The 19,246-nt window shown below is 44.8% G+C and overlaps 1 protein-coding gene across 1 annotated transcript in view; it reads right to left on the minus strand.

Annotated features, from left to right (window-relative positions):
- The window catches only part of LOC123990378 (POU domain, class 6, transcription factor 2-like), a 64,125-nt gene extending 52,598 nt beyond the window's left edge, over nucleotides 1-11,527 (minus strand). The window contains exons 1-2 of the mRNA XM_046290941.1: nucleotides 11,512-11,527; nucleotides 11,003-11,340 (exon numbers count right to left, since the gene is read on the minus strand). Of these exons, the coding sequence (XP_046146897.1) occupies nucleotides 11,003-11,340; nucleotides 11,512-11,527 (354 nt within the window). The remainder of the gene's footprint in view (nucleotides 1-11,002; nucleotides 11,341-11,511) is intronic.
- Between the last annotated feature and the right edge of the window lie 7,719 nt (nucleotides 11,528-19,246).

Genomic DNA, 19,246 nt, shown 5'->3' on the forward strand with positions numbered 1-19,246 from the left:
GGTGCAGTAACCCGTTGACCATGAGGGTCACCTGGTGCAGTAACCCTTTGTCCATGAGGGTTACCTGGTGCAGTAACCCGTTGACCATGAGGGTCACCTGGTGCAGTAACCCGTTGACCATGAGGGTTACCTGGCGCAGTAACCCGTTGACCATGAGGGTTACCTGGTGCAGTAACCCGTTGACCATGAGGGTCACCTGGTGCAGTAACCCGTTGTCCATGAGGGTTACCTGGTGCAGTAACCCATTGTCCATGAGGGTTACCTGGCGCAGTAACCCGTTGACCATGAGGGTCACCTGGTGCAGTAACCCGTTGTCCATGAGGGTTACCTGGTGCAGTAACCCGTGCAATCTCTGGTATAGGATAAAAATGGTCTCTGTGAGCGTGAACAGACCCCTGGAAACGTAAATGTGTGTGACTCAAACTAACTGGAGTTTATTCTGGGCTGGCTCTTCTTATGTGCCTGTTTGAAAGTGAACCACTTTTCCGGCAGACACAATGGAACAGAGAAGAGCAGAGGTAATGGGTATCAACCCAGGTCAGACAACAAAAAGGGAAGCATCTCAGGGGAGTTTCGATAGGCTTGATGCATGCAGCGCTCAAACGTTTTGATATCTAGCGCCCCCCCAAAAGTCACAATAATTTAACAAACCACCATTTTGCTTGTTTTGCAGCCATATGTACTGAGAAAGGAAAACATAGTGTTCTATCATTATCAATGAGCTTTGAACAACATCTATAATAATTCTCTCAGCTCCTTAGAAGGCGCTTATCAGGGAGAATTTAGCTCAGAGTAGAAAATTACTGTAGGATGAAAATACTTTCTCTAGTAGACCTACATACACAGCATGTGTAATGGACAAATGATTCTGTACATAAGGGCACAGTATATCTGACCAGGATGGAATATAATGTAGTTCAGCTTGCCTGAGAGGGTCCTCACGTGAAAATGAGGATGATCGCAGTGAAAGGAAGCCTGGCAAAGTAATGCTCTTGAATGTAGCCAGATGCAAGAAGTCCATCTGATAAAGCGGCCCATCCATCTTAATTCTTCCTGTCATGCTCGTTATCACTCAGCCAAAAGTGTGGCAAAAGTTAACCAAACAGGGAAAATGTACAATCAATACAGTTTTTGCTTCTGGATGAGAGCAACGAGAGTCTATCTCAAGAGGGAAAAACACACACTGTACATTTCCCCTCCCTCGCTCCTGTTTTCTCGGGCCCACCTCTCACATCCCTCCATCCCTCTCTTCTTTTCCCACTCCTGAGTGAATGTAATCAGCTGTGACATGAGAAAACACGCTCTCTGCCTGTCAGTGCCTTGCCAGTCCTCTGCTCGTCCTAGCTTCCCCAAACAGCTCCCTCCCTGGCTCCTCCTTGCCCTCACATCCGCTACTGTACATCAAAAGGCCATTAGGCCCTCCCAAACACCTCTAGTCCCAGGGTTGGCTGAAATGGCTTGGGGGCAGCCTCACACACAGCTCCTCCACTCTGGGTCCTCAGAGCGCAGTCTGGGTCACTGATGGACCTCTGTTGCCACTCTACTTATTGGCCATTGTCCCAAATTAACATTCGAAAGGACATTGAACATTGACGATGAGGGACGAGAAAGCCAGAAAGGCAAAAAGAACATCAGGGACAGAAAATGCCATGACAGTAGAACACCAGAACATCCGTAACCATTCTAATGGCAGTGGGCCTGAGATGGGTGGGAGTGGTGCGTGCTAATGGGGTGATGTCATCATAGCCTAGCAGTCTGACAGTTAGTTAACAGAGGAGGGGTGGGAGGCTGATAAAATAAAATGCATTAACTCCAGGAAATAGACATCCTTAGTGGTGGGAGAATGGCTATATTTAATGAATTTAATGAGGCTAAATGCTAATGAAGGAAGAGCAGAGTCCTGAAAACGTTCGGGCTAACTATAAAGGGATGATTGAGTGCAGGACAGTGGCCGTCAATTCTCTCGCTCATTAGCCTCATGTGAAATTAACAGCGGCTTGAATCATTACATGAAATCTGTTCTCGCCCATTCGTTGATAATTGTGGGGCTTGAGAGTTCACGCTGGGTTCTATATCCATCCATCAGCAGAACAGTACATTTCCTCTGGTCAGAGGGGCCACCGACTGTGTGGCTAAAAAAGGTACCTTTTATAAAATCCCTTTTATTCTAATTTCTCTCTGCTTAATAATCCATAATATTTGGCTTTTTTTCCCGGACGTGTTGAATTTACGGCAACTGTCTATATGATGAAGTACCATTCGTGGAAAAGAGCTGACCATTGCGATTTTACGAAGTGACACATTTGGTCCAGTTTGTATACAGTTGTAAAGTTGAGAAACATGCCCCTTTTTCTCAAGCTACGTTGTCTAAAATAGCAGAGAGAGTATTACTCTGGCTGAGAGTGTGAAGTGGATGCATTGTATTCCTGGTCTGTGCTACTTCTCAGTTTACTACAGTAGTAAGTGGAAAATGAAACATCGGGTGAAAAAATGCACAGAATGACAACATTAGAGTATCACATGGTATAGAATTAGGGGCTGGTTTCTCAGACACAGATTAAGCATAGACTAGAAAGCAGGCTCAATAGAGATTATTCATAGGAAGTGCTTTTCAGTCTAGGACCAGGTTTAACCTGTGTCCAGGAAACTACCCCAAGAGATTGATTCAATTATTTTGGGTGTGTGTTTAACAATTTATGTTAAAAAGGTTAAGGAACAACAATCACCTAAACAAAATATATTGACCATTTTTCATGACCTGAGGGGAAATGCCGTCTCTTTCAAATTGCTGTTATTTGACATATAAATATAGCATTTGAATTACTTTAATATCCTCCTAATCAATGACCGGTGATCTTTCCATGTCCTCAATTCAATATAGAAAGGGTCATCCGTGCTCCGGCCTTATAAACACAATAAAGGTAAATGATTACTCTTTACTGTGGTGTCCCAAAATACGGCTTATAATGAAGAGAAACGAGGGAGGTCGGAGGTCGAGGCCTGTCATGTGTCATTGACTCCAGAGATGAATCACAAGAGAGGGGCACTGTGGCCGAGACGTAGTCACCCATGATCGATAAACCCCACCGCTCACACAACACACACATGTGCAAGCACACACACACATACACGTGCACACACACACACGCACGCACGCACACACAACGCTATATCAGCATTAAGTGGTGAGGATGAATTGATGACATTTACAGACTTTATGTATTGATAATCTGCTTGTTTAAGTCCCGGGGCTGTGCTTTTTGAGAAGCTGCTTAAAGTGAACTAAATCTATTGGTTTTGTATTGTGGTCCATTCACAGAAGCATCAACATCAGTTTCACTCCGCTAATCAAATGAGGCCAAAGATAACCCCCCCACATGGATGAATATAAGATGGAGCCTATACTTCCATTTCCTCAATTCCAATGGTGTATCAGCATTTAGAGTGTAGCTATCGAGTGACCCTAACATAACATGCAAATAACACACTTTCTGGTCATATTTTGCACTGACCAGAAATGGGGACTTTTGACTTGGCCTATAAGAGTAATGCAATAACATTGCATTAAAAGAGGATGCTTTTTGCGATGCAGGTCAGTGCTGCTGTGCAGAATGGCTGTTTGCCTTGTGGTCACTAATGGGCATCAGAAATTACAGGCAGGAGAATCGTGCCCCGCAGGGGGACTGGCCTCCTCGGTGGAGTGGAGCACTTAGACAGCAGCTTGTGTCTGGGAGCCCACTGGAGGAGGAGGAGGAGAAGGAAGAGGAGGGGGGAACTCAATGTCACAGCCTAGCCTCATAATTTAAGAAACCCTATTCCGTATCCACTGTTAAGTGAGCCTTGGCTTGGCTTCCCAACCCCAAGGCTCCCCTGTGGGCATCTAATGCGTGTCGCCCCCAGTGTGAGTGCAGGTGGATCGGGGAACCAAGTCTCACTACTAGGCTGAGTTGGTTACCTCCTCTCTTCTCCCCAGCTCTCTGCCTGCCCAGTGGGAGAGAAAGGCTGGGGAAGAGGAAGAAGCACCAAAACACAGACGGGAAGTAGTAAATAGGGGAGTATGCCTCTGCAGACACAGCAACAGAATGCAGTTGATAAAGGATACCTGCTTGTTACATACCTACAAAAAAAATGTGCAGGAATTGTCCATGGGAGTGAAAAACGTATTATTCTTTCAGAAAATATAGTAAATATATATATATATATTTTTTTTTACTTCTTCAAATGTATTTGGTCCTGAGTCTAAAGATTTCCTTCGGGCCTTAATCCCTTTAATTTGAAGTAAATAAAAGCAGTAAGGCTGTCATGCTGTTTCCCTCATCTCCCTCCACCTATGCTGCTGTATAAATATTCATATGAGAAATGTGCCGCTGTCTATTGATGGACAACAGTCTTATTTTCTGCTTCAGTCCACAGTGCCCATTTGTATTTCTAAATGGTGGTGGTGGCGCTGAGGTCGCTATGTAAGGCCATTTTCTGCCTTCTTAAGAGCCAGCTCTCCTGTGCATTAATGAAACTCCCTCCCTCCACCTCCTCCCAACTTGAGCTGCTGAGGAGCCTGACTACCGACAAGGCCCTGCTGCTAGCACTAGACAGCAGTGACGGCACAACACTTAAGATGGGGTGGCAGGGTAGCCTCGTGGTTAGAGCGTTGGACTAGTAACCGGAAGGTTGCAAGTTCAAACCCTCGAGCTGACAAGGTACAAATCTGTCGTTCTACCCCCGAACAGGCAGTTTACCCACTGTTCCTATGCCGTCATTGGAAATAAGAATTTGTTCTTAACTGACTTGCCTGGTAAAATAAAATAAAAAAGACATCTATCCCCAGCTGCTCATTTACACATTTTTTTTAAAATTTAAAGAACATGCTAGTAACAAATGAGTTGAATCCAGTGCTTTATGGAAAAATATGCTGCATTTTAATTCAGTAGTAGTTACTGCGATATGACCATATATCTGTGCTGTTTGTATTAGACCTATGACGTCTTTTAATTCACCTCTAACACTGTATTTTTTTCCATTACATTTCTGAGTGGTAAAGGACAATTTCATAGACTTTACATGAGTCCTGTTAGATATGATACTATCACACTAAGAACTATTGGGCATGGAAATCATGTTGTACATTTAGCATGTTAGGGGCATGTCATCTTAATTTACATTTAATACACTGTGGAATTATCCGGGGCTGCATGAGTAAATTAAGCAGGCGAGTACCTGATCTGGAAAATCAATTAAATCGATATGCAAGAGCCATTTAAAACACACAAAAAGAGGAATGAAACAAATTGAAGGGTGCTGATTCTAACAGTGGTTGACATAGGCAAAAGTGCGGCTGCAGCGGAAGACAGTGACACGGGTGTTTTGAAGGGGCGTCAGCTGGAGACAAAAGCAGTTGAGATGGGCTGGAGACCGACCGAGGGGAAGGAGGGAGGGAGGGAGTGCAAGAGATGGAGAGAGTGCAGACAAGCCCAGGCCCCTGAAAGCCTGTTGTGGTGGGCAGGGCCTGACCTTGGTGACGATGGGTTTTCACGAGAGGGCTCTTAATGAAGCTTGATTGTCAGGGACTACTGAGGGAGCCGAAGGAGAGTCGGGCGAGGAGGGGAGAGAAGAGAGGAGGAAGAAGAAAGAGCGAGAAAAGGATAGGGGAGAGAGAAAGGGCCCAGGTAATTGCAGCACTTGTGGGTCTGATGCCCCGCGGTCCTGTGATGTCGGGGTGCACTGGGGAAGAGAAGGAAGGAGAGAGAGGGAGAGAAAGAGATGTCCGCAGACGTTTTGGTGGTAAATTGTGGAGCGCTGGAACAGGAGGGAGGGAGATAGAGAGAGAGAGAGCAGGGCTCTGGGCAGTAATTACCCCATCGAGTCTGTGGGATGGAGGGATGGAATAGAGTGGACAGGCCCAGTGTGGAGCTCTGACAGGGACGGAGAAGAGGAAAGCTGAGGACTGCAGGGGGGAGGCCAGGCAGACGGCAGGAAGCTGACAGAGGGATGGAGACAGGACATACTGTAAGCCCTGAAACCACAGAACTAGACACCGCTAGACACTGTGCCAAGGTTAAGGGCTATAAGTGAACACATACACACACACACACAGCATGTGACAGGACAGCCCAGACCAGTACAAGAGGTACTGTAGGGCTGGCGAATGATACTGTTCATGAGCCTCTGGAAGATGTCGCTCGCACAAGAAACAACAGATAAGGTTCAGGCAGACTGAGTATCGTACCTAACCAACCAGACAGTTTCCTTTAAGAGACATTCTACATTCTTGTTTCTATAGAAGAACAGGAAAGTGGAGAAAGGACATGTGAGAACTCAGAAAAAGAAACAAATCAAACAGAAATGAAAGGAATAGAATGTGAAAAGAAAGAGCGGAAGAGAGTGATAACATATGGTAGAATGTGTGTGTGTGTGTGTGCGTGTGCATGCAAACCTGTGTCTGTGTGTGTGTGCCTGTGAGTGTGTTAGCTCCACTGAATGGAGCACAGGGGTCACGAGGGCCCGGGCTCAGCGAATGGAATTAGAGAGAGTTGATGGGCTGGCCTAAGCCTCCCACTGCCACGGATCAGTATGTAGCAGCCTCTCTCTCCCTCCTCTGCCTCTCCCTGCCGGGGGCCGATGTAACTCAGTGGACTGGCAAATTACACCAGACCTACAGCTGTAGCCCGACATTATGATTAATTTGATCAGTAATTTCTCCTGTTTTTCATTTTAATCGCCGCGACCATTCTGCTGTGGCAGGTCTTTCAGATCTAATTAAGATCAATTCTGGTGTAACAGACTTGGCGAGCGCCGTCAAATCCCTGAGCTCTGCTGGGCGTGGAGAAAACCTGCACCTCTATTCAATCAACTTCCAGCAAATCCAGCCCGGATCCAGCAATCAGGCCATTAACACACTTAAGCAAATTTCATAATCTCCCTCCCCGTCTATTTGCCATCACTGTGGAGGGAGGCCCCCTCTGCGAGCGCCTGGAACTCAGCATGCTGGAGTGGGGTGTGAGACAGGAGGTCGTAGTGTAGTAGGGCTGGCTGCTGTGGTGGAGACGCACCGAGGAACGGGAGAGTGAACCTCTCGTTGTGCTCAAAGTTCAACTGTGGAGAGTCCGCCAGTAAACCTAGGCTGTTAGGCTACTCTACTGAAACATGGAGGGAGCAGCAGTGAAACAGCAGCATCGTCTCTCTTCATCCACTCCGATGTTGATATTAGAAGCCAGTGGATGTTAGTTTCTCGACATGCAAAGACGAGCTCGGACCGTTGATTCTATTCTAAAAGGTTCATCGTGAGCATCATCTCCCAGTGGGGGACAATTAGGAGAGTAATATCATCCTAATGACTGTTTGTCTGTCTGACACTCCCCCTGGTTCTTAAAACAAAGGGTTGAATGGCCGAGTGGTCTTGTGTGAGTGTGAATAATAGGTGAACAATAAAAGGGCTGTGATCTGTACTCCCCTACATCACAAATGGCACCCTATTCCCTATTTAGTGCACTACTTTCGACAAGAACCCTATAACCTAATGTGAGGACTAATTATGGCATGCCTTGGCTGTATAGATTCCCAATACAACACTTTTGTATTTTAGTCCCACATGGCCAAAGCAATAATGCAAAATACGTAATGAAAATGTACTCTAAGGCCAATTATGGTTTAGAATTCTCAGAGGAAAGATTTAATGTAGCATGCATGCACACACACAGACACAGACACACCCACCCACGCACCACCACACACACCCACACACACTCAGGGGGTTACAGATGGGGACTCTCCTCGGATGGAGGCCTCTATGGATTAACCAAATTGATGCTCAGTGACTCTTAACTGAAAATGTAATCATTGACCTGGGTGTTGAGGGTGGAGGGTGCAGATGGATGGAGGGGCCCAAATCATATCGCAGACTTGAGTGTGTCGAGACCTGGGCAGGACTGCTGTCAGCAGAGAAGGGTTGTCTCCCAATTGGCACCCTATTCCCTGCGTAGTGCACTACGTAGTGCACCCCGGTCAAAGTAGTGCACTATGCAGGGAATAGGGTGCCATTTGGGACGCACTCAAGAACTGTCCATGGAGGGACCCTCACCGGGTGACATAGCAACGCCCTCAGTGACAACCCCAGCAGAGAGAAAGAGAGATTAAACATTTCACACCCAGCCTGCCTACTTCCCTCTCACATCAGCCTTAATACCATTGGACGAGGCAATATCTTAATGATGGCCTCTTCGGCTCCCCTCCAGGGTGGTCAATTTATCTATATATCTGTCTATCCCCAGTCATTATAATCAGGATCTCAGCTTCTTTATCTAATACAATCCATGCTAAGAACAGGGTGTGATTGTGGGGAAACTAGTGAAAGATGTCATAACAGCACTAATAAATTATGATTTATCATTTTAATAAAGCATTAGAATGTATTGTGACTTATGCCAGGCAGAGGCAGGGATTGCTCTCTGTAGCTCTGCTTTCAAAGAAGTTCTATAAAAGCCATGCTTTCTAAGACACACTAAAATATTCAGAGAAGAAAATGGGGGGCTTTGCTTGATTGTAATGTACTAACATTAGAACACTTATTTACTCCAGAAAATAACATTATTGTTAGGCTTTGGCACTTATGCTGGGTGTGTCTGATTGGACCAGTACTGTGTATTCATCCCAAATAGCACCTTATTCCCTATATAGTAGGGTTGGGCGGTATCCAGATTTTCATATCGTTATACCATCCTTCTCTCATCCTGGGATTTACGGTATTACCGGCTTATTACACAAGGGGGCGGCAACATTTAATAAAATAAATAAAAAGCCAACTGAGCGTCTATTACCAGAATTACAAACTCATTTGTAATTTCCATAGAGGCTGCTAACTAAATATGCTAACCAGCGCAAAATAAATAATAAATAATTACAAAGACACGCAGTCCAGCTCAAAGTTATACACATATACTGTAGGTAGCTACATATGTCATTTTTGTTAAGTTTTGACATTTACAAGCGGATGTGAACGAGAGATATTGTCCAAATGAACAGTACTGGCTTTAGAGCAGCATGTGTCCCCACTCTAGGGAGCAGATGGGCCGAGAAAGAGGAAGAGAAGAAGAAAACGTAAGGAAATCAAAAGAGAGCGGTGGCAGCTGTACAGATAACTCATCCAAAGGGCTTTGACTTCTCAAACACGGGGGGTCGCGTTAACACAGAATTCTAAAACGCATAAGAAATATCTTGCTGCGTTTTGTAAATGCAGATCTAAAATGCTTCTTATTGCCAATTCTGCTCGGCTTCAGACTCATTTTGTGCTTCAGTTGCATTTCTCCACTCAGATGAGAATTCACTAATGGGCATTCTATCAGCAGGCAGCTCTCTGACTGATGTGGAGCTACTTTTCTCGGGTACTTTTCTAGGTGTAGCCAGCCTACTGTTCTCAAGTAAAATGATAGATTAACTTTATGAAAAACATGAGGAAATGGAGCTGGCTACATTCTTTCTATGCTAAACAGAAATATGATGGCCATGCAGTGTTTAAAAAAATAAATAAGGTAATATAGCCTACAAGTGTGGCTGCCCGCCAAATAGCGTTGCACTTCTGTTGTCATCTGATGAAAATGAAGCTATTTTCTGCCGAAGGTGTTGCACTAATGTCTTTTCTGTGAAGGAAAACTATAGTTGCATGTCCCTGTTCTCTCTATTGAAGCAACAAAACACACTTGAGTTTCAATATATATTTACAAACAAACACGTGACTGGCTCAACTGTTCTGGGGAACTACGGTAAGCTTCATAATGTAAAATAATGTGACAAGTTGACTGCAGGTATTTACTTAAAAAGTAGCTGCAAATATTAAAATGTATAAACAAGCTTCAAATAAATAGTTTCAATGGTTTTGACGGTATTGAAAAACCATCCTGTGGCTATTTCCAAATACCCTGGTACACGGTATACAGCCCAAGCTTACTATATAGTGCACTACTTTTGACCAGAGCCCTATGGGCCCTGGTCAGAAGTAGTGCACTATGAAGGGAATAGGGTGCCATTTGGGATACACAGCCTTTCACTAGCCCAATCTACTGTCAGCGCTCAGGCTTCATTGCCATTGCTGGACTGAGGCTACAGTATATGGTTGGCATCTAGGTCTGGGAGGCAGGCAGCAGCTAGCAAGCCTTTGGAGGTCATTAAATGCGGGCATCTGTTTTTCCTGCTGAGTCTCACTAGGCCATGACAGGGCCGGAGAGGGGTGCAAGGGGGGAAACAAATGGCTGTACTCATCCCGGCCTTAAAGAAGGGCGCAGCGCCACAACACAATAAGGGCCTGACACTGATGAATGTGGCTGAGGAGAGTGAGGCGACTCTGGCCAGGCTCCACCAGAAATGAAACCACAGGGATATAAAATAGGTTATTATCGTCAGATGGACAGAAGGGGGCCGAGATTGATGGACAGACAAACTGACTGAAAAGTAGGTCGGATGAGGGAAGGGAAGGGCAGCTCAGCTAAAAAAGGACTGATGAATGTTGATGAGAGCTGGGATGGATAACATGATCTATCCGAGATGGATCAGTTGGAAAAGTTATGCATGATGGCTCGAGACTCGGGTTTAGTGTGCTTTGAAGAAACCTCTCACTGTAGGATGACCTTGTCGATGAGATGCACATTTGATGTTCCCCACACTGACAGGAGAGCTGCCTGCCAGGAGTCAAACACTGGGTTTTGTTTCATATAAAGTATAGAATAGAGTACCTGGACAAACCAGGTCTATTAAGTAGGCATCAGCATGGTGTTATCTTGAGGTTGGCCTCCGTCTCTATACAATACATCCAACTATAGCATATCACCACTAGTAAGACAATTGAAAAACACACCCATTTGCTGAAGTTTTGTATGAGGGTGTCAAAGGTACAGCAGCAAAAAGCAGTAAGGTCTACGTAAATTAATATTCTTCCAACTTGGATAACAAAGTTAAAGATCATTTTGTGACTAAACCATTGGCGTACACTAACAGGAGGGGGTAAGAGTGAGCTCACCTGCAGTGGTATGGGCGGGGTGACGGGCGAGGGTAGGCTGCGGGCCGGCGATTGGTTTTGCCGGAGGGGCGAAGACTGTGGCGGTTGGCCAGAGCCAGTCATGGAGGTGGTGGAGGAGGAGGCGGAGCCAGGGGAGGGGACTGAGACAGAGGACTGCTGAAGGCCGGGCGGGGTCATGCGACCCCGCGATGACAGCTGGTTGTGGCTGTGGGAGTGTTGATGCTGCTGATGATGGTGTTGTTGTTGCTGATGGTGGTGCTGTTGTTGCTGATGGTGGTGCTGTTGTATCTGTTGGAGCTGCTGCAGGTGCTGAAGCTGGGAGTTCAGGGATGAGGTAGCTGAAGAAGGAAGAGAAACAGAAGCATAGTGTCAACCTCCTGATATCATCTCCCTTGTTATCATCATCACCGTCTAAAACTAGTCAGAGACATTCAAAAGCTATTGTAAGACATTCATGTGCAATCATGAAAACCAGCAGTCAGGTTATCATACTGAAAAAGAATGCTGACACCTCACACGATACATACTAGGTGGAGGTGTGGAACGATGATGTAAATTGGGCAGCGCCACAACAAGGTCCTGTAGTTTTTTAACTTCTACAGCGGACTTACAGAACCACTTAACTTCAAGTTAGAGGACAAAGCTATATACATTGATTGACATAATTGCTCTCTCTAGAGAGAATCTGTTCAATTTCACGCAATGGATGCCACGATCTTGGGTTTAATTGCGGAAAATCTCCTATGAAGAGCCATTCATCTTGACTGGACATCTTAAGAAATCAATCCATTAACTAATTGGATTCAATAATGGCATGCCATTATCCTCATTTCTAGATTTAAATGTTCATACATTTCATGCACAGTTTCAGTGAAACACCGAGGCAGAGATGTTTCAGAGAGACAGACACGCATCCTCGAGTTTGACAGGGGAACAGGACTCCCGAATCTCGCGGGTCTCGCGGGATTCTGGCAGGAATGGGAGTAAAGTTCTAGAGTCCAAGTTCGAGACAGAATGGGACAGGATCAACAGTCTACAGTGACGGGTAGTACAGGAATAGTTATAAAATATAGTTTTTTTTCTGCGTAAATATGTCATGTGTGGAGCGAGTGTGTAGGCTAGGCTTTATACTGTTTACTTAATAAACATTTGTTTTAAAGGTCATTTCCTCTCTGGCCCTTCTGTCGGCTCACTTCAGTTGTTGCCAGCCACTAGGTTTCAGATGCCAACCGACATCAGTAGGCTAAATGATGAGGTGTTCAAGGAATTGCAATGTCTTGTTGCAGCCAAGGACCCATCACTAACATTAACATTAGAGTCATGGAAAGAGCGATGTTTTAGCAACATTTTATGGAGTTGTCAGTTGACAAGGAAGGCTTGTAAAAAAAATGCTGTGGTTTAATCAAATAGGCTACCAACCGGAGAGCGGGAGCTGTACTCCTAACAACTTTACTGTCAAGCCCAATTGTTTATGTATTTAACTAAACCCGTATCATCTGAGGTGAAGAGCAAAATAGATATAGATTGACTTATGCAGTACTGCCACTCGGTTTTTATTTTGTATGTTCATGTTGTAAATGTTCATATGGGGCTCCCAGGTGGCGCAGTGGTCTAAGGCACTGCATCTCAGTGCTAGAGGTGTCACTACAGACAACCTGGTTTGAATCCAGGCTGTATCACAACCAGCTGTGATTGGGAGTCCCATAGGGCAGCTGTCACACCCTGACCATAGAGTGCCCTTGGATTCTCTATAGTGGTTTAGGTCAGGGTGTGACTAGGGTGGTGTTCTAGAATGTGTATTTCTATGTTGGTGTTTTGTATGGTTCCCAATTAGAGGCAGCTGGTAATCGTCTTCACGTTCTTTGTAAGTTTTGGTTCTAGTTTCACGTTGTATTAAAAGAATGTGGAACTCAATGCACGTTGCGCTTTGGTCCGCTCATTTTGAAGTCTGTGACAGCAGCGCGTAATTGGCCCAGTGTCATCTGGGTTTGGCTGGTGTCGGCTGTCTCTGTCCTCATCCTCCAGCCTTAAAATCGATCTACATTTAGGTAATTTAGAATATGCTCTTATCCAGAGCCATTTAGGCCTACAGTCATTGCATTTAACTAAAATAGTAAAGACAACCACATATCACAGTCGCATATTACATTACTGAAATTATTTTCAATACTTCCTAAACAAGCACAATAGCCAACATATTTCTGAGTTCAAGAAATCGCATGGGACGGGACAGGAGTGATTTTTATCGGGAAGGGACAGAAAAGTTCCGGAGTTGTAGAAGTGTTGTGGAATCAGGACAGTACAGGAAAAAAATTGACAGGAATCAGGACAGTACAGGAAAAAAATTGACAGGACAAGACTGGAAAAGGAATACATTTTCACTCCCATAATATGCTATACTTACTGTACATGTACAGTGTATTCAGAAAGTATTCAGACCCCTTCACTTATTCCACATTCTGTTGCGTTACAGCCTTATTCTAAAATGTATTAAATAAAAAACAATCCTCATCAATCTACAAAATACCCCGTAATGACAGGTTTTTAATACCCCGAAAACAGGTTTTTAGATTTTTTTGCAAATGTATAAAAAATAAAAAACTGAAATACCTTATTTACATAAGTATTCAGATCCTTTGCTATGAAATTGAGCTCAAGTGCATCCTGTTTCCATTGATCATCTTTGAGCTGTTTCTACAATAAATGTAATTGATTGGACATGATTTGGAAAGGCACACACCTGTCTATAGAAGGTCCCACAGTTGACAGTGCATGTCAGAGCAAAAACTAAGCCATGAGGTCGAATGAATTGTCCATAGAGCTACGAGAGAGGATTTTGTCGATGTACAGATCTGAGGAAGGGTACCAAAAAAAACTCTGCAGCATTGAAGGTCCACAAGAACACAGTGGCCTCCATTATTCTTAAATGGAAGATGTTAGGAACCACCAAGACTCTTCCTAGAGCTGGCTGCCCGGCCAAACTGAGCAATCTGGGAGAAGAGCCTTGGTCAGGGAGGTGACCAAGAATCAGATGGTTACTCTGATAGTGAGTTCCTCTGTGGAGATGGGAGAACCTTCCAGAAGGACAACCATCTCTGCAGCACTCCAGCAATCAGGCCTTTACAGTATGTTAGAGTGGCCAGACGGAAGCCACTCCTCAGTAAAAGGTGTTTGCTTGGTGTTTGCCAAAATACACCTGAAGGACTCTCAGACAATGAGAAACAAGATTCTCTGGTCTGATGAAACCAAGATTGAATTCTTTGGCCTGAATGCCAAGCGTCACGTCTGGAGGAAACCAGGCAATACCTGGCCAATACCATCCATTCGGTGAAGCATGGTGGTGGCAGCATCATGCTGTGTGAATGTTTTTCAGTGGCAGGGACTGGGAGACTATTCAGGATCAAGGAACAATGAATGGAGCAGAGAGTACAGAGAGATCCTTGATGAAAACATGCTCCAGAGTGCTCAGGACCTCAGACTGGGGCAAAGGTTCACCTTCCAACAGGACAACGACCCTAAGCACACAGCCCAGATAACACAGGAGTGGCTTTGGGACAAGTCTCTGAATATCCTTGAGTGACCCAGCCAGAGCTCGGACTTGAATTCGATCTAACATCTCTGGGGAGACCTGAAAATAGCTGTGTAGCGATGCCACCCATCCAACCTGACAGAGCTTGAGAGGATCTGCAGAGAAGACTGGGAGAATCTCCCCAAATACAGGTGTGCCAAGCTTGTAGCGTCACACGCAAGAAGAGTCAAGGATGTAATTGCTGCCAAAGGTTCTTCAACAAAGCACAGAGTAAAGGGTTTGAATTATAATGTAAATGTGATATTTCAGTTTTTTGAAAACCTCTTTTTGCTTTGTCATTATGGGGTATTGTGTGTAGATTAGTGGGGGGAAAAAACTATTTAAGCAATTTAAGAATAAGGCTGTAATGTAACAAAATGTGGAAAAAGTCAAGGGGTCTGAATACTTTCCTAGTGCTCTGTATTCAGCCCTTCTATAGTACAAATCAAATCAAATCAAATTTATTTATATAGCCCTTCGTACATCAGCTGATATCTCAAAGTGCTGTACAGAAACCCAGCCTAAAACCCCAAACAGCAAACAATGCAGGTGTAAAAGCACGGTGGCTAGGAAAAACTCCCTAGAAAGGCCAAAACCTAGGAAGAAACCTAGAGAGGAACCGGGCTATGTGGGGTGGCCAGTCCTCTTCTGGCTGTGCCGGGTAGAGATTATAACAGAAAATGACCAAGATGTTCAAATGTTCATAAATGACCAGCATGGTCAAATAATAATAAGGCAGAACAGTTGAAACTGGAGCAGCAGCACAGTCAGGTGGACTGGGGACAGCAAGGAGCCATCATGTCAGGTAGTCCTGGGGCACGGTCCTAGGGCTCAGGTCCTCCGAGAGAGAGAAAGAAAGAGAGAATTAGAGAGAGCATATGTGGGGTGGCCAGTCCTCTTCTGGCTGTGCCGGGTGGAGATTATAACAGAACGTGGCCAAGATGTTCAAATGTTCATAAATGACCAGCATGGTTGAATAATAGTAAGGCAGAACAGTTGAAACTGGAGCAGGAGCATGGCCAGGTGGACTGGGGACAGCAAGGAGTCCTCATGTCAGGTAGTCCTGGGACATGGTCCTAGGGCCCAGGCCAGTTGAAACTGGAGCAGCAGCATGGCCAGGTGGACTGGGGACAGCAAGGAGTCATCATGTCAGGTAGTCCTGGGGCATGGTTCTAGGGCTCAGGTCCTCCGAGAGAGAGAAAGAAGGAGAGAACAGTATGTGATGGCACAAATTGTAACCATTGACTCTGAAATTCCTTGGTTCTTATTGTTTAACAAAGCCCTAAGTGACTGTATAAGTGACTGTATAAGTGACAATATAAGTGACTATATAAGTGACTATATAAGTGACTGTATAAGTGACTGTATAAGTGACTGTATAAGTGACTGTATAAGTGACTGTATTGACCTAAGGCTTACAGCATTTTATCCGTTATCACTCAGTAATTAGAATGAAGAGAGTGCAAAAACCAGACGATTTCTAACAAAAAAAAAACAAATATAAAGACATGCATACCAGTTGATTTGACCAATTCATCACATTTCTAACTGACCCACTCGTTCTCCAGTGAAAGGAAGGGGAAGACTACGCTCTGAGAGGTAGAACATTTGGCCATTCATTTGACTGTGAATCTACTTGACTTTGTCCTTTGGGAAGTGGTACTGGCGGTGTGGTGCACGTCCGGCACCAGACAAAGATCCGATTGATGTTCAGAGGGCTCTTGCCACTCACTGCAGCCTAAGACTTTGTTTTTGCCAGGTCTGGGACTACGTGTGAGAGTACTACAGTATATTGCCAGAGTACTACTTTCTATATGTTATGAATGCTATTTTAAGCCGTATAACATCAATATAACCTTTAGTGACAAGGCTACCGCAATAGTTGTTTTTCAGCCTTGAAAAACCACGAGAGGTCTCGAAAAATTGAGAGAATAACAACAGATCAATGGCACAAAAAATTGTGTTGATTTGGCGTATTGATAATGCAACAGAGCATTCGTGAATAGAGGGGTAGGCAAACTTGTATACGTACTGAATCATTGCACTTCACTAATTATGTTTCATAGTGAGATGAATAAATAAAACATCAGGGCAGACATTTCTTTGATTAGTCTGGTCGCTGTTGGTTCTGGACAGGCGCATACGAACATTTGATCAGGACCTCCCCATTTTCCTCAGTTCTAAGTAGCAGAAGAAGAATGCCAGCGAAGGAAGCTCGTGAGTACGTCTCAAATGGCACCCTATTCCTTATATAATGCACTACTTTTTGTTACCAGAGCCCTATCGGACCCTGCTCAAAAGTGTTGCACTTTAAAAAGGAATAGGTTACCATTTAGGACGTGGCCAGTGTCTCTGGGCCAGTAAACAGCAGCAATACTTTTACATTTCTTCTACCTTCTGACACATTGACACCTCTCCCAAACCCCACCATGAATTATATATCATCTTGGGCTCGCGAAAGCGAAAGAGTCCAATTCTCGCTTGAAATGTTGGGGCAAGTTGTCTCGCGATGTATGACAGGACCGGGCGCCTCTCTCTGTCTTCCCTTACAAGTGAACCACAAGAAAATGTGGAGTGCGCCAGTTAAAAGATGGAAAAAATGGGACGAATGAAAGAAAGACAGAATGAACAAACGAAAAGGAGCGCGCGCGAGAGAGAGAGAGAGAGAGAGAGAGAGAGAGAGAGAGAGAGAGAGAGAGAGAGAGAGAGAGAGAGAGAGAGAGAGAGAGAGAGAGAAGAAATAGAATATGTCTGTAAAAAAAAAATTTAACATCGAAACCTAGGGACGATCAAAGACGATTCGGAGAATTTCCTCCAAGCGCTGACCTGAGGCAGAGGAGGAAAGAGTGGCACGACAAAGGAATATGAAGAAGAAGAAGGAAAACAAATACTGAGGGAATATGGAAGAAGCCCCATGTGGCCTTATTATAAGGGCTGCACCACAGGTAACTATATTCTTTAACAGCTGTGGTTTATAAATTCTGTCATCTTGTGAAGACTTTCAAGCCCACTGACCCTTCTACCCCTTGTAACTGGGCACCCGGCTTTAGGAAGCACATTCTTCTAACTGCGGCTGTCTGATGGCTTTGGCTGAGCACATGATCCAGCAACCCTGTCTCCACTAATTGTTTGTGCTCTCCCTCTCTCCTCAAGCAGACAGTGGATGGATGGAGGATGAGAAAGGGAGGCTCGGTGAAGTTGGAGACAGGCCAAAAGGCTGCTGGGATCCTATGGAGCTCATTATATGCTCTACACTTCCCTGGCTGCGTGCTCACCAATCCTAGTACTATGTTGGAGTGGTCCTCTCACTTATATAGGCACCATGCTTAGTGGTAAAAGAGCGAGGCTCCCAATCTGACTGTTGAACCAGCAATCCTCTGTTAATGAGGATAATAAGGTACAAGCCACATCACAGAAGAAGGACTCAAAAGACATGAATCAACTAAAAACATTAGATGTGCATTTCAGTAACACTTCTGGACCATAAGAGGTCCCAGTAGGTGGGAGATGAAATCCTTCAAATAGCATACAACGATTCTCTGCACCACAGAGGGGTATGAGTCACGAGACCTGCGTGGTTCTAGGACCCAGGATACTGTAGGCTCTTGTCTACTTTGTTTCACCGGGGATGGTGCCACGGTTCAAAAAAATAATAATCGACTGTCGTCTTTGACTGCCGCCGCCCTGACTCTTTGTGAAGTACGAAGCGAGGCTGATTGTCAGAGGTCGAAAAGGCTAGGTCAAAACCTGCTTGTTCGTCAGACACAATGCTATTTTTGTTTCCTGTGTCGCTCAGGGGAGGAGGAGAGAGGAGCAGCCACCTCTCTCATTACCACAGAGCCCTCTCTGGTCCCTGCCAACCCTCCGTTAATGCAGTTCTCTCTCTCTGGGCTTGATTTGGACTCTGTTGTTTTCTCCTCTGTGTTAACAACAGCTCAGCCCTGTGTTTGTGCGTGTGTGCGCGCAATGAGCATTAGTCATATCTGTCTGCTCTGCACAATGCATGTGTGGTAACTCTTTTTCTTTAGAGTTAGGACACATTTATACAAGGTGCAATGAAAAAGGCGGAACATAAAGGAAGGCCAAGTATTTGTCCAGTTATATACAGTATCGAAAGAAGGTCATCAATGGCAAAAGGTGATGTTATAATTGAAAGGAGAAGCCTTCAATGGGATTGTGTCTACCTCCATGCTCATCACACTCAGTTCACAGAAAAGGCCGAAGTAGTAACGAAGTAGCCATCATGTCCAGATAATGGAACATTGACTGGCCTGGCTTCAACCCACAATGTTTACCCCATAGATAGCCTTGCTCTTTACACTTCACTGAATGGACTGGACTCCTCTTTCTTTCGTGGTATAGTGTATATCGCACAAACCGTTTGAATACAATATAAAGATGAGGAGTCCAGTCCATCCAATGAACTGCAAAGAGTTCTTCAAGTACGAAAAATAGTCCAGGTCACAACAGTCAGTGCAAGCTGTACAGTCGTGGCCAAAAGTTTTGAGAATGACACAAATATTATTTTTCACTATGTCTGCAGCCTCAGTTTATATGAAGGCAATCTGCCTCATTGTTGTGAAGAAGGCTTCAGGGCGCCCAAGAAAGTCCAGCCAGCGCCAGGACCATCTCCTAAAGTTGATTCAGCTGCGGGATCGGGGCACCACCAGTACAGA

This window comes from Oncorhynchus gorbuscha, linkage group LG12 (assembly GCF_021184085.1).
Source record: "Oncorhynchus gorbuscha isolate QuinsamMale2020 ecotype Even-year linkage group LG12, OgorEven_v1.0, whole genome shotgun sequence".
In the NCBI taxonomy this organism is placed as follows: Eukaryota; Metazoa; Chordata; class Actinopteri; order Salmoniformes; family Salmonidae; genus Oncorhynchus; species Oncorhynchus gorbuscha.